General features: G+C 41.2%; 1 protein-coding gene across 1 annotated transcript; it reads left to right on the top strand.

Annotated features, from left to right (window-relative positions):
- The first annotated feature begins 1109 nt into the window (after positions 1 to 1109).
- On the top strand, positions 1110 to 7776 carry LOC108788280 (gap junction beta-5 protein-like). The gene is made up of 2 exons (XM_018558022.1): positions 1110 to 1200; positions 6984 to 7776. The coding sequence occupies exon 2, from the start codon at positions 7012 to 7014 to the stop codon at positions 7774 to 7776; it is 765 nt and encodes a 254-aa protein (XP_018413524.1). The 5' UTR covers positions 1110 to 1200; positions 6984 to 7011.
- The last annotated feature ends 4568 nt before the right edge of the window (positions 7777 to 12344 follow it).

The following is a 12344-nucleotide window of genomic DNA, read 5'->3' as shown; positions in this document are numbered from 1 at the left end:
TTCTTTTGAAACTATGCTTGCCAGACAGTAATACAAATCTAACAATAGTGCAAAAACCTATAAAAGAAACAAGCACTATAGCACTATAATCTAAGTGGTATTTAATCTTGAAATAGATGCATCCACTTACATCTAATTTCAATCTCCCCATTCTAACTGAAGGAACTTTTTTACATACCTTTTTTTACAGGTGTCTTTGGTCCAGTTGCTAAGCATCATGGGTGCCTTTCGTTTTCTGTGAGTGTATCCTGAATACCATCTTAATGACGTGGAGCCACTCTCTAAAGCAATATCATGTAAGACCAGAGCAGGCTGACGGCTTCCCTGCCAGGCTGGGTAATAGGTTAAGTGACACTGGGCATCATTCCACGTTGAGGGACGCCATATATTATATGCTTATATTATTTTAGCAATAGCAGGGCTTTTTTTTGAAGGATGAGGGCGTTGGGAAAAATGCTGCAGAGAGTAGCTCCACATTATTGTTATGCTGAATAAGGATCCTAATAAATCTTATTCAAATGCTGCTGGAAAATACCCAATGTTTTCCGGTATGGGGAAGAATGCTATCATCTCACCTGATGCAGTGTTCAGACTGTATAAATATATACATGATCTATATAGTGAGTTTGGTGCCAAATTATTTACTTTAAGGTCTCTGCAAAGGACAAGGGACTCCAGACTCTTTGCGTCTGGAGGAAAAGAGGTTTAACCTTTGCATATGGAAAGGATTCTTCACAGTTAGAGCTGTGAAAATGTGGAATAGACTCCCCGAGGAGTTCTGGTTCTAGTTAGTTCAGTTAACTGTTTAAAAAAAAATCTGGATGAATTCCTAAATGCTCAGAATATTACTGGATATTGAGTTCTTATACTGTAGGCATATTAAGCACCAGAGATTGTTGATCCAGGGAATATGTTTATGAGTACCTTCAGAAGCATTACATTTGGTCCTGGAAGGTTAACGTTGGGGAATTCCTACAAAGCTTGTTTTCTTCTTTTTAATTCCAATGTGCCCTTTCTTGTTCTTAAGTATATAACTTGAAAAAGTTGATCTCTTAGTTTTTACTCCACCTTCAGGTAATGTTGATGACACACCCAGGTATGCTATTCGAGTCAGCATTAAGCTGAAACAAGGCATGGATGATGATTTGAGACTATGTAGTCTGAAAGAGAGCAGTAACTGCATGGAGTCTTAAGTCCCTGGTAAGTGGTTTGTCTTTTTGCGTAAATGACAGGTATTTAGAATTAGAATTTTTGTAGTCCAGCCATTTGTGTAGCCTCAATAGATCATGAAGCTGAGACTGCAACCTGTAAATCTAAGAAAACTGTTTAAGTATTGTAAGCATACCTATACATATAATGGTACTATGAGTGATCTAATTGTAAGGATCTAATTGTATTTTGTTTTTATGTCTTTATATAACTATCTGCAATGTTTATGTCAATGTGGAAATGGAGCGCGCAGTCTTATACATACCTAAAATATTTGCTGAAAAATCTGCATTAGTAAGCTTAAATAAGTGTGTACTGTAGTGATCTTTACTGAACTGTATATCCTCCTCTGCTACAAAGGTCTGATCGTTTAAAGAGAAAATACATTACATTATAGCATGAATAACTTGATTTTCTGTTATCTTGCTATGTGTTCTTTTCCACAACTGTCATCAAATCCATATCCAGTGAACTTAATCTTATTAAAAAAAACATTACTTACTAGGAAAAATGTTTCCATGGCATGTCTTGTAAATGTTGTGTTCAACAGGGGTCTATTTTATAAATGTCTTCACACAACTTTTACAATTAGAAAACATTGTAAATCTGAAATGAAAGCTGTATGAAAACGTTTATAAATAGACTGCTCGTTGCACATAGAGCACACCTATTTATATCTAATGCTTGAGCTAAGGGTGAAATATTAGTGTGGCTTTGCCAATAGCAACTAGACATTTGCTTCCAGAATGTTTATTCTTGCTCATATAAGGAATTATAAAGCTTGTTTAAGAAATTATAAAATCTCAATTGCTGCTGAAGTTTGTAACATTTTTATGATATATGCAGGTATTATTGACCAGCTTTATTTTCTTCTGAGTAATAACATAATGGTTAAATATAATCATTAGATTGACTGATAGCAGGAATACATTTAGCTGGTGAATATGTCAGGGAGAATATTTTTGTGCTATCGACATACAAATAGTGCCCACCAATGCTAACATGCACTTTTGGTGGGCACAGCGGACAGACAAATTACTATCTGCAAAATCCTAGTGTAGACTTGTTTGGCCCATTCACTGTGAAGGGGAATAGGTCCCCTTTATCTGCTGGTAGACATTGAAGTGACACTAAACTCAGCAGTTAAATCAATTCAAGCACCTTACCTGTTCACAAAAATATTACCTGTGTAGATGCTCAAACGATCTCTGAATTGGTGCTGACACCGTCCTTCCTTCTGGAACTTTTGTTCCTCATGGTCCCTGTGTGTTGGTAAAGTAGCCACCGCTCCTTTAATTTGATAGTTACCTCGTTTCTCAAGACTGCTAGCCCCCCCCCTCCCCCCCCCCCACCCTGTACGGGTGCCTCCATTAGCTAGCTGACTGCTGTGGAGGCACCCGTATGTGTACACTCACGTCCGCGCCTGCACCTAGCTTAAGGTTTAACTTCTGACTTTAGTATCAGTTTAAATCACATTGGTTCAAGCAATGTACATTGAGCTTAGGCACAAGCAATATTAACACTTAAACTAGTGGCTTCTTGGGTGCTGCCCCTGCTTGCCGAACCTTGCACCAGACCAGTGTGAAACAATAGGGGCACTGTCCTAAAGAAAAATAAACTTAGCAGCTAATCGGGCTAAAGTAAGTAATACTAATCATATAATGCAACTTTGTTAAAGACCCAGGTAGAGAAAGAGTGGAATTGATTTCCTGCAGGGTGTGAAGGAATGATACACCAAGGAAAGTCCTGTAGAGAATGAAAACCTATTGTACATTGCATTGTTTTTCATGAAGGCACAAAAACATATTCAATAACATAGTGAAAGGACAACCGTGTGCACTAGGGTGTGACAACAAATCAGAAGCAATCTTCTAGCAGCTTAAAAATTAATTAAAGCTGATCTATGCATTACTGTTAGTAGTAGGGATGCATCGATACTGATACTAGTATAGGTATCGGTGCAGATGCCGAGTATTTGGGCGAGTACTCATACTCGCCAAAATGCTCTGATGCCTAGCCTGATACCTGAGCTTCCGATATCAGGGAGCCAGGCAGCAAGTCATTACACACGGCCTGGCTTCCTGATTGGCCAGGAAGCTGGCTCCATGCTCATTTCGTGACGAGGGAGCATGGAGCCGGCTCCCCGGCCAATCAGGAAACTGGGCAGAGTGTAATGACTCGCCGCCTAGCTTCCTGATTGATCGGGAAGCCGGCCAATCAAGAAGCCAGATGGTGAGTCATTACCTGCCCCCCGGCTTTCAGATTGGCAAGTAAGCCAGCTTCATGCTCCCTTGTCACTTGGTGATGAGGGAGCATGGAGCCAGCTTCCTGGCCAATCAGGAAGCCGCGCACCTTGTAATGGCTTGTTGCCCGGCTTCCTGATTGGCCAGCTTCTTGACCAATCAGGCTGGGCAACGAGTCATTACACGGTGCCCAGCTTCCTGATTGACCAGAAAGCCGGCTCCATGCTTCCTCGTCCCTTAGTGACAAGGGAGCATGGAGATGGCTTAACTGCTAATCGGAAATCCGGGAGGCAAGTCTTTGCAAGCCGCCCAGCTTCCCGGCTTGTATATCAAGGCAACATTTTTCAGAAATGTTTGCTTGTCTTGCAAAACACTCTCAAACCAAGTTACTTGTAAACCAAGGTATTACTGTAGATCATATTACTGGAATAAAGTGCATTATCTGCTTTTGTCTGCATCAGGATTGCACATTAACAAAGTGTTGGTATAAATAAATGTTAGTGTTTTATCTCTAATTGCATAATAACATTTCTCATGGCTATGATTCTGCTAGATTGTCCACACGTCCATATGATGGCCTGATAAAACCTGTTCAGTCCTTCCTGGGTGAGTTGTATAGTTTATTCCAGTGTGTCTCAGAACCGCAAAATATATGTAGACATCTCCCCATGCATCATTTCCAGGGGGACATGTTTCCATCTATATCTAGTGCTTGTCTTTTATCATCAGTCTTAGACTTTTATGAGAATATGCCCCTTTTAGGCACCTTTCACACTGGCTGATCAGGACGTGATCCATGCATAATGTGAAATCCATGCCGTCCAGTTTTTTTTCCTCCATCTTGCGATTATTTCAGATTACCCCCAATTGGGCACAATCGGGTCTGGCGAAACAGAACTGTTTCTTTTTCTGGACCTGGCCAGAGTTGGGGGTAACGTGGTGTAAACGGACGGCTATCAGTTTAGATCCATCTGCTATAGACTAGTATTGGGCATCCAATCTGGTCTGCCTGAAAAAACAGACAGGCGGACCCAATCAGACCGCCCATGTGAAAGGGGCTTTAGGTTAGCAGGTTAGCAAACCAATAATATTTTTTGGGACTGTCCTAAGTTGAAAAAATTCTCAAATCATGTAAGAATTATTCTAATGAAAATTCTTTATTAATCTGATTAAATGTGAACAAATGAAACCATAACAGTTTTGTTTAGTAAAACATTTGTGTGACTCTTTTAGGTAATGTTACTCCTTTTTAGTTCGTCTTTGATTATTTTTGTATTGATACCATTTGTGGAAAATAATTGCCTGCAGAGAAAGTTTTTAAAGCAAGTGTGTAAATGATTTTCACAACATCTCCCATAATTACTGATTGCCAGTAACTGTTTTATACCCAGAATGCGGCAGCCATTTACCCTATGAATAAATGCAAATAACGTTTGTTTATGGTGAAGTTTAACAGAAAATTAATTATTCCTTCATTTTGCATTATAGATAAATACAATTATTATGCAAGGACATTCTCCTATGCAATGAATATATATAACATTCCAGCATAGCACTGTGTGTATTTACATTCGCAATACATGTGTGTTCACATTCCATTTCAGTCATTTAACTTTCAGTACATTCAGTACATGTGAACATATCATGCTGGAGTGCCGTCCATCCGTTTTTTTACAACGGGCGGACGGCAAGTGGTTAAACTAGCAGCAATGGGTAACCTGTGTATATGCACTGATGTTTGTTCATAGGCGTGCACATTACCCTGAACGCAGCACTGAAACCGCAAGAGCAGGTACCATGTTTTTAGTCACTGAGCCAGTGGATAGATAGATCACAAAGATCTCTCTGTGACCAGCTCAGTGATACAGAGCACAGCAGCAATTGCCACTTACATTCCTCACACAACAGCTGATGTCCTCGGTGCCTAGGAAGCTGTGAGGGAGCGTGGCTGTGGATGCACAGGCTTCCCATCCGATCAGGAATCTGGGTGGGTGATCACATTCCATAATTCTGGACTTTCAGCGTGTTTAACCATCTCCAGAGTTCCCAACTCTCCCGGACGTTCCGGGAGTCTCCCGCTATTAGATAGCGGCTCCCGGACGCCCGCAAGAGAGACATTTTATCCCGGAAAGGATTGAAACCTTTCCGAGTCTGCTGCGCTCACTAGTTCTGATGAGTATGAATAAAGTTTTTAGTTGTAAGGGGAAAAAAAAGTTTGTGCCTTAAAGGGGTTTAGGCACGGCTGGGCGGCCTGTGATTGGCTGGAGACAAAGGTCCCTACGCTAGCTCTGCAGACACCTTGTGATGTGAATGACAGTGCCGGGGGCAGCTGATTGAAGACGCCTGTGGAGGGGGCAGGGAGGGTGAGTGGCACACTTCCTAATATTGGCTGAGCTGTGGAGGGGAGCTCCCTGCGCTACAATTCATCTCACACAAAGAGCACAGCCGCCTTTGTAGATCCCAGCTGCAAATAGGAAAACCTGGAATAACCTGAAAAGCCAGGTTCTTCCTTATAACATGCTTTACTTTCTGGACCCTCTCAGCCCCTTTGGCTGAGAGTCCTGGGTGCCAAGGTCGCCATCCTCCACCGTGGCATTGGCTTACACTGCCACAATACACACATATATACTTAGTAGATATCACAGCATTTTATTGTTATTATATTAATTTGTTGTGTTATTATTAATGTTTTTATTTGTATTTTATTTGTGATTATTAACATGATATGCTGCTGCTGTCAATCAGCAGAGGTGGGCCTGAGGTGCTCGTCTGCTGATTGACAGCAGCAGTGGGTGGGTACAAGAGCGAGCCTGCTATTGGCTATTGCAATTTGAAAGGACCAATAGCAGCCTAGCTATTCATTCCCCTGCTATTTAGTTTTTTTCTTTTTATATTCTGAAGGTGGCCGACGGCCACTGTCAAAATAAAAAAAAAAAGAGAAGGTACCTCCCTGAAATGAGAAGGGCACCTCCCTGAAATAAGGTTTTGCAGGTTGGGATGTCTGCATCTCCCTACTGCTGTATTTTTAAAAAATGCCAGGAAGGGGGATCTGTTTTTCTGGAACACCATTTATAAAAGTATTTAAAGTGAACATTCAGTTTGCTAAGTGAATGGCCTCTACTGCCAAAGTAAATCACCCCATTGACTTTGAAGGATAACAGGGTAGACTGCAATCACAAATAACTGTCTGTGAGATGACTGTCACGTTTTCACCAGGAGCCAGTCCACAGCTACCCATTGTTAATTACATAGCTATGGCAAACACCATTACAGTCTCTCAGTTATACTACAGAATAACTATATCATAATATAAATATTATAGCTTTCAAAAGTAAAAATTATTACAATATATAATGCACATGATTTCAAACAATATCAAATGTATTCAAATAATATTCAGTGTTTATATTTAAGATTCAGTTTAGAAATCCAGAAATCAGCAAAGTATAAAATATATTTTTTTAACAATAAATTGTTTATCTTGTTTTTTATTTTTATTGACTAAACCGAAAATCATATTTTCTTCAATAGGACCCTTAGCGCAACCAAAGGAGCAGCCATGAACTGGGGTGTGTATGAAGCTCTGCTGACAGGTGTCAATAAATTCTCCACTGAATTTGGTAGACTTTGGCTTTCCATTGTTTTTATATTTCGCATCTTGGTATATGGACTAACTGCAAACCGCGTCTGGGGAGATGACCAAAAAGACTTTGACTGTAACACTCGGCAGCCAGGGTGTTCTAATGTCTGCTATGACCATTACTTTCCTGTGTCCCACATTCGGCTGTGGGCTTTACAGCTCATCCTGGTCACCTGCCCTTCTCTTCTTGTTGTGATGCATGTTGCTTATCGAGAGAACCGAGAGAGGAAATACAGTGAGAGATTGGGGGAGAAATATGAGAAGCTCTACAAAGACATCAGCAAAAAGAGAGGGGGCCTATGGTGGACCTATCTCTTGAGTCTTCTAGTCAAAGCTGCTGTGGACATAACTTTTATTTTTATTTTTCATCGACTCTATGAAAATTTTTTTCTTCCTCGAGTAGTAAAATGCACACTTAGTCCGTGTCCCAACACAGTAGACTGCTTCATCTCCAGACCATCTGAAAAGAACATCTTCACTCTATTTATGATCATTACTTCTGCTGTGTGTGTCCTTCTGAACTTTGTGGAAGCTTCATATCTTGTAGGGAAAAAATGTAGAGAGACCATGCAAGCCAGAAAAAAGAAAGTTTTGGGAGAGACATGCTCTGATCACTGTGTCAGTGTTCGTAATGAACAACCATGCACAGATAAAAATTGTAAGACCAAGAGTATAATTTCCTAAATATACCATGGCAATAAGAACAAACATGGCGCTCAGTGTACATGAACATTATCAACCAACAGTTCTTACATTTCATGGTTTGAATTCAGTATACAAGATATCTAGAAACTTTTTTTGCACATTTTATATAGCTTTGCATATTTATGAGATTTCACAGAATGAAATGTTACATTTTTAATGAGTTATTTTACATAAATGTTTATGTTAAACTGCTTAGAATTGTTAGAAAACAGGAGCTCTCAAGACACGCATACCTTTAGCAGCTTCTTAGACCCTGCTTAAAGTAGATCTAAACCATAACTGGATGACATTAGGTTTGCTTAACTGCTTTGTATCATAAACCATTGCAATGTTGTTTTTTACCTACTGTTTATAGCTTTTTTGTACCCTTTTCCATCTTGTTGTTGCTGATCTTTCAGCCACTTCCTATCTACATGCAATTTTCCACTATCAGCTGCACTTCATTGCTCGGGACACATTTCCTAATTGTGACAATGATGGGCCCTGCCGGCACAATATGCATCAGTGCGGTGCTTGTGGTCTCCATAACAGGCAAATGTGAAAGGGTGACAAAGCAGGAGAATAATTTAGAGGTTATATTCTATAACAAGAAGTGCCCAAACAATTACATTCATAGTAGGATCACCAGGTATTATTATAACGAAATCCATTGACCTCCTGCTTTCCAGCTCCCTTGTCCACTTCCCCCATACTCGCCTCCAGGACTTCTCTAGAGTCTCTCCCATCCTCTGGAACTCCTTACCCCAACCTGTCTGTCTATCTCCCACCTTGATTGCCTTTAGGCGTTCCCTAAAGACTCATCTCTTCAGGGAAGCCTATCCCACCTCAACCTAACCACTGAACCTTCACATTCTCACATAATTCATTCCCACAGCTACCTCATGTATCATTTCCCCCTCCTCTTTTAGATTGTAAGCCCTCAGGGGCAGGGCCCTCCTTACCATCTTGTCTCGAATTGTATTGTAACTGTAATGTCTTCCTTATATTGTAAAGCGCTGCACAAACTGTTGGCGCTATATAAATACTATGTAATAATAATAATAATAATAATGAAAGCTACGTATTTAAAAAGATTGGAAACTTTTTATTTAAATTTGTATGTTAACACTCATATGAGAGTTTAGTGATTGAGTAGAGAACTAGTGTACTAGTGTATTCAAAACAAACACTTGAAAAACAGTACAAAGGTCGTATAGACCATTAGTAAACCTTGTATGTTAACACTATGTTAAAAAGGAAGAAAATACCCTTATTATGATTTTTTTAGTGCCAGTTATGCGACTGGCGAGTTAAGCTCGCCCACAGCTGGGAGGGCTGGGGCGGAGACTGCAACAGACACTTGGTTTCCATCCACTTCAAAGTGTGGAGGGCAGGATAGGAGGCATTGCAGCTGAGATCTGACATTGGGACTACAGGCACGCTATGTATCAGCACAACATCCTGTAGCTCTCCAGTCAGATGAAGAGACGCAAACTGACCACACTAGGACAGATCTGCTTCTATGCCTAGTGTGGCCAGAAACAAACAGGAAGGGGCTGTTTCCTGAGAGGACTTGCAGAATTACTAGATTTTTATAACTGCTGCACATCACTTAGAGAATGCAGATATTCCTTACAGATTGCAGAGGGACTAAGGGAATAGGTGACCTACTTCTCAAATTATGGTTAACATACATTAAAAAACACATGTGGCAAGAATGCATGTTTCCCACAAGTTATACAGTAGATTAGTAAAGAATTTAACAAGTCATCTAAATTTGCATATTCAGGGATCTCAAGTCTCCCTGATGTTCAGGGAGTCTCCCTCTAAAAGATAGCGGCTCCCTGATGTCCGCAAGAGAGGCATTTTCTCTCTGAAAGGTTTACTCTGAGTAAACCTTTCCGGTAAGATATCAGTGGGTAAAGTTTCAGAGTGAGGCGTGCCTCCTGGAGGAAGGTCATGTGATCTCTAGAGTAGCCTCAGAAGGAAGAAGCTACTTGCTGCACAGAGAGGGTGGACATAGACTACTATTGAGAGCAGGTACAGGCACTGAGATCTACTGCTGCAGGGTTGAGAGAGTGCTGTTAACCCTTTGTGGATAATATAGAATCAATTATATGTCCTGGTTGTCTAGTTATAGAGAACAATTATTTAATTTGCTGCCCATAGCAACTAGTCAACTGTGTATCAGGGACTTTACTCCTCAGCGGTTTTTTAAAAAGGTCTTAGGCTGCCTAATAAATTGTGACCTTTACACTGACAGATACTTGAACATAAAATCACAAAGTAAAGTGCACAAAATGTTAAAGGACTTTGTAAAATGACAGTGTACAGGTGCGCAAAAGCCATTGTGCAACTACCACTTCTCTAACCAGTAAGTACACTTACAGTCTACAGACAGTTTTAGATGTTGTCTACACAGGCATTTGTTCATAGTAGGGATGCACCGATACAAACACTAGTATCGATATCGGTGCCGATACCGAGTATTTGGGCGAGTACGAGTACTCGCCCAAATGCTCCGAATCCTAGCCCGATACTTCCTGTATCAGAAAGCCGGGCACCGCGTCATTACATGGAGCCCGGCTTCCATGATTGGCCAGCAAGACGGCTCCGTCTGGGTACCGGAGGAAGGCCACTCCTAGTTGGAGAGGCCCCGGGGGTGAGAAGGCTGGACATGCGGAGGCAAGAGGGGACAGAGATCCGCACTGAGTGATTCGTATGGGATGGCTTTCTTGTTAATCGGGAAGCCGGGTGGCAAGTCTTTACATGCTGCCCGGCTTTCCGGCTAATCAGGAAGCCAGGTGGCGAGTCATTACACGCCACCTGGCTTCCTGAATGGGACTTCCGTTACAAGGTAATTGGTATCGGCGAGTACTGAAAAAAAATTATCGGTACTCGGTACCAAAATACTAGTAACGGTGCATCCCTTGTTCACAGAGCTACGGTAGTTTTCTCCACATTCAAGACAATAAAGAGCAGAAACTGCTTGAAGGGGCTTAATGCAGCTTGATTCAACTTAGAAGGAGGTCAGAAAACCTGTGAATGAACTCTAATACAATTCAGAAGAATCTCAACCTAATCTAAAATGCAAGCTGATCACATTTGAAAGCATGTTTCATTTAGCTGTCTACAAAAGCCCTATACAGGAGAACTATGGGGAGGGTGAAATGCACTCTTAGTTAGAGCTGATGTGTGACACTGCAGCTGTGACACTGCAGCTGTGACACTCTCCAGTGCTCACTGGAGGGACAGACAGGGGAGGGGGTGGGCACAGCTGGCTCTTGCTCTAGAGAGGCAGAACCAGCTGTCAATCAGGTAGTGGGGTGGATCCCGACAATATTGTGGGGATCTTTCCTGGCAGAATGCGGCTCTGCGCTGTCAGCATATGGCGGGCCCACTATATGCTGAGTTTTGGGTCACAGAGGGACATGGTAAATGTCCATCTGTGACCGAAAAGAGAACTAATGCCATAAAAGGTTTAGCCATAGTTCTCTTTTATTCTCCTATTTTAATAGCACCGAAGCAGCCCAGTACCATTACATTTCCCTCTCTGCTGCTCTGCTGCATGATGAAATTTACACCATCAAGCTCTGATCAGAGTGGGATGGTTGATGTAAAATAGTGATAACCTTTCTAATTCATCATTTTTAGTACTTTGGGTAAGGGCTTGTGATCACATCAGAACTACCTTTCTCCCCATAAAAGTAATAGGACGGCAAAAGCAATCCGCTTCAGGTTAGAAAATGGTCAGCAGCCAGTAACAAGGAGGTCACAGCAAAAGTAAAGCAAATTAGAAGGATCTGAGAAGCATCTAATACTGTTAATGATTGTTAACTGTAAGCTGAATGCGTCTAAGGTATGCTGCATTTGCCCACCTACACAAGCTCTTATGCTTCTACATTAGTGTTTTTGAAATTGATCTCCTCACACTTCGCTATATATGTCTGTAGTATTCACATTATATCTAGTGCTGCCCAGTTTACAATACAAACTCTGCTCACCAGTTTGTCTTTTGCTATACCTACATAATGTATAACAACAAGGTTTCATTGTGTGTCACCCATTTCAATAGGTTTCAGAGGAAGGGAGAGTGTTGGAAATTACACATTAGGGCTAGTTCACGCCTTTCATGCGTTTAGCCTAAAGCATAGGTGTGAACCTCAGGATTCCTTCCTTCTAACCGGTTGCTTTAGAATACAGTATTAGAATACAGTACTACTTCAAAGACTTTGCATTGAAACTGAGAAATTCATAGAAGTGCCTGGCACCTATTATATGTATTCAGTTTAAAATAACCAACATGTTGAAAATGGCATATGAAGTCCATGCCAAAGGATTTATATTTCTGTCCATAGATTTCTGAGATTCTCAGAACACTGCCACACAACACAGCCCTGTCTAGCTGTTTTTACAGCAGTAAAGTAACACTTGTCTTATCCATCCCCTAGTTGGTAACTGGGGGAATAAAAGTAGAAGCAGCCGAATTGATGAGTTCATCCCTATGTCACTCTGCTCTGTCCTCCTATCAGCATGCTTCTTGTTGAAACATGATCACTGGAGTATAC

This window comes from Nanorana parkeri, unplaced genomic scaffold (assembly GCF_000935625.1).
Source record: "Nanorana parkeri isolate BGI_ZX_2015 unplaced genomic scaffold, ASM93562v1 scaffold316, whole genome shotgun sequence".
In the NCBI taxonomy this organism is placed as follows: Eukaryota; Metazoa; Chordata; class Amphibia; order Anura; family Dicroglossidae; genus Nanorana; species Nanorana parkeri.
This window is presented reverse-complemented; position numbering and strand designations above follow the sequence as displayed.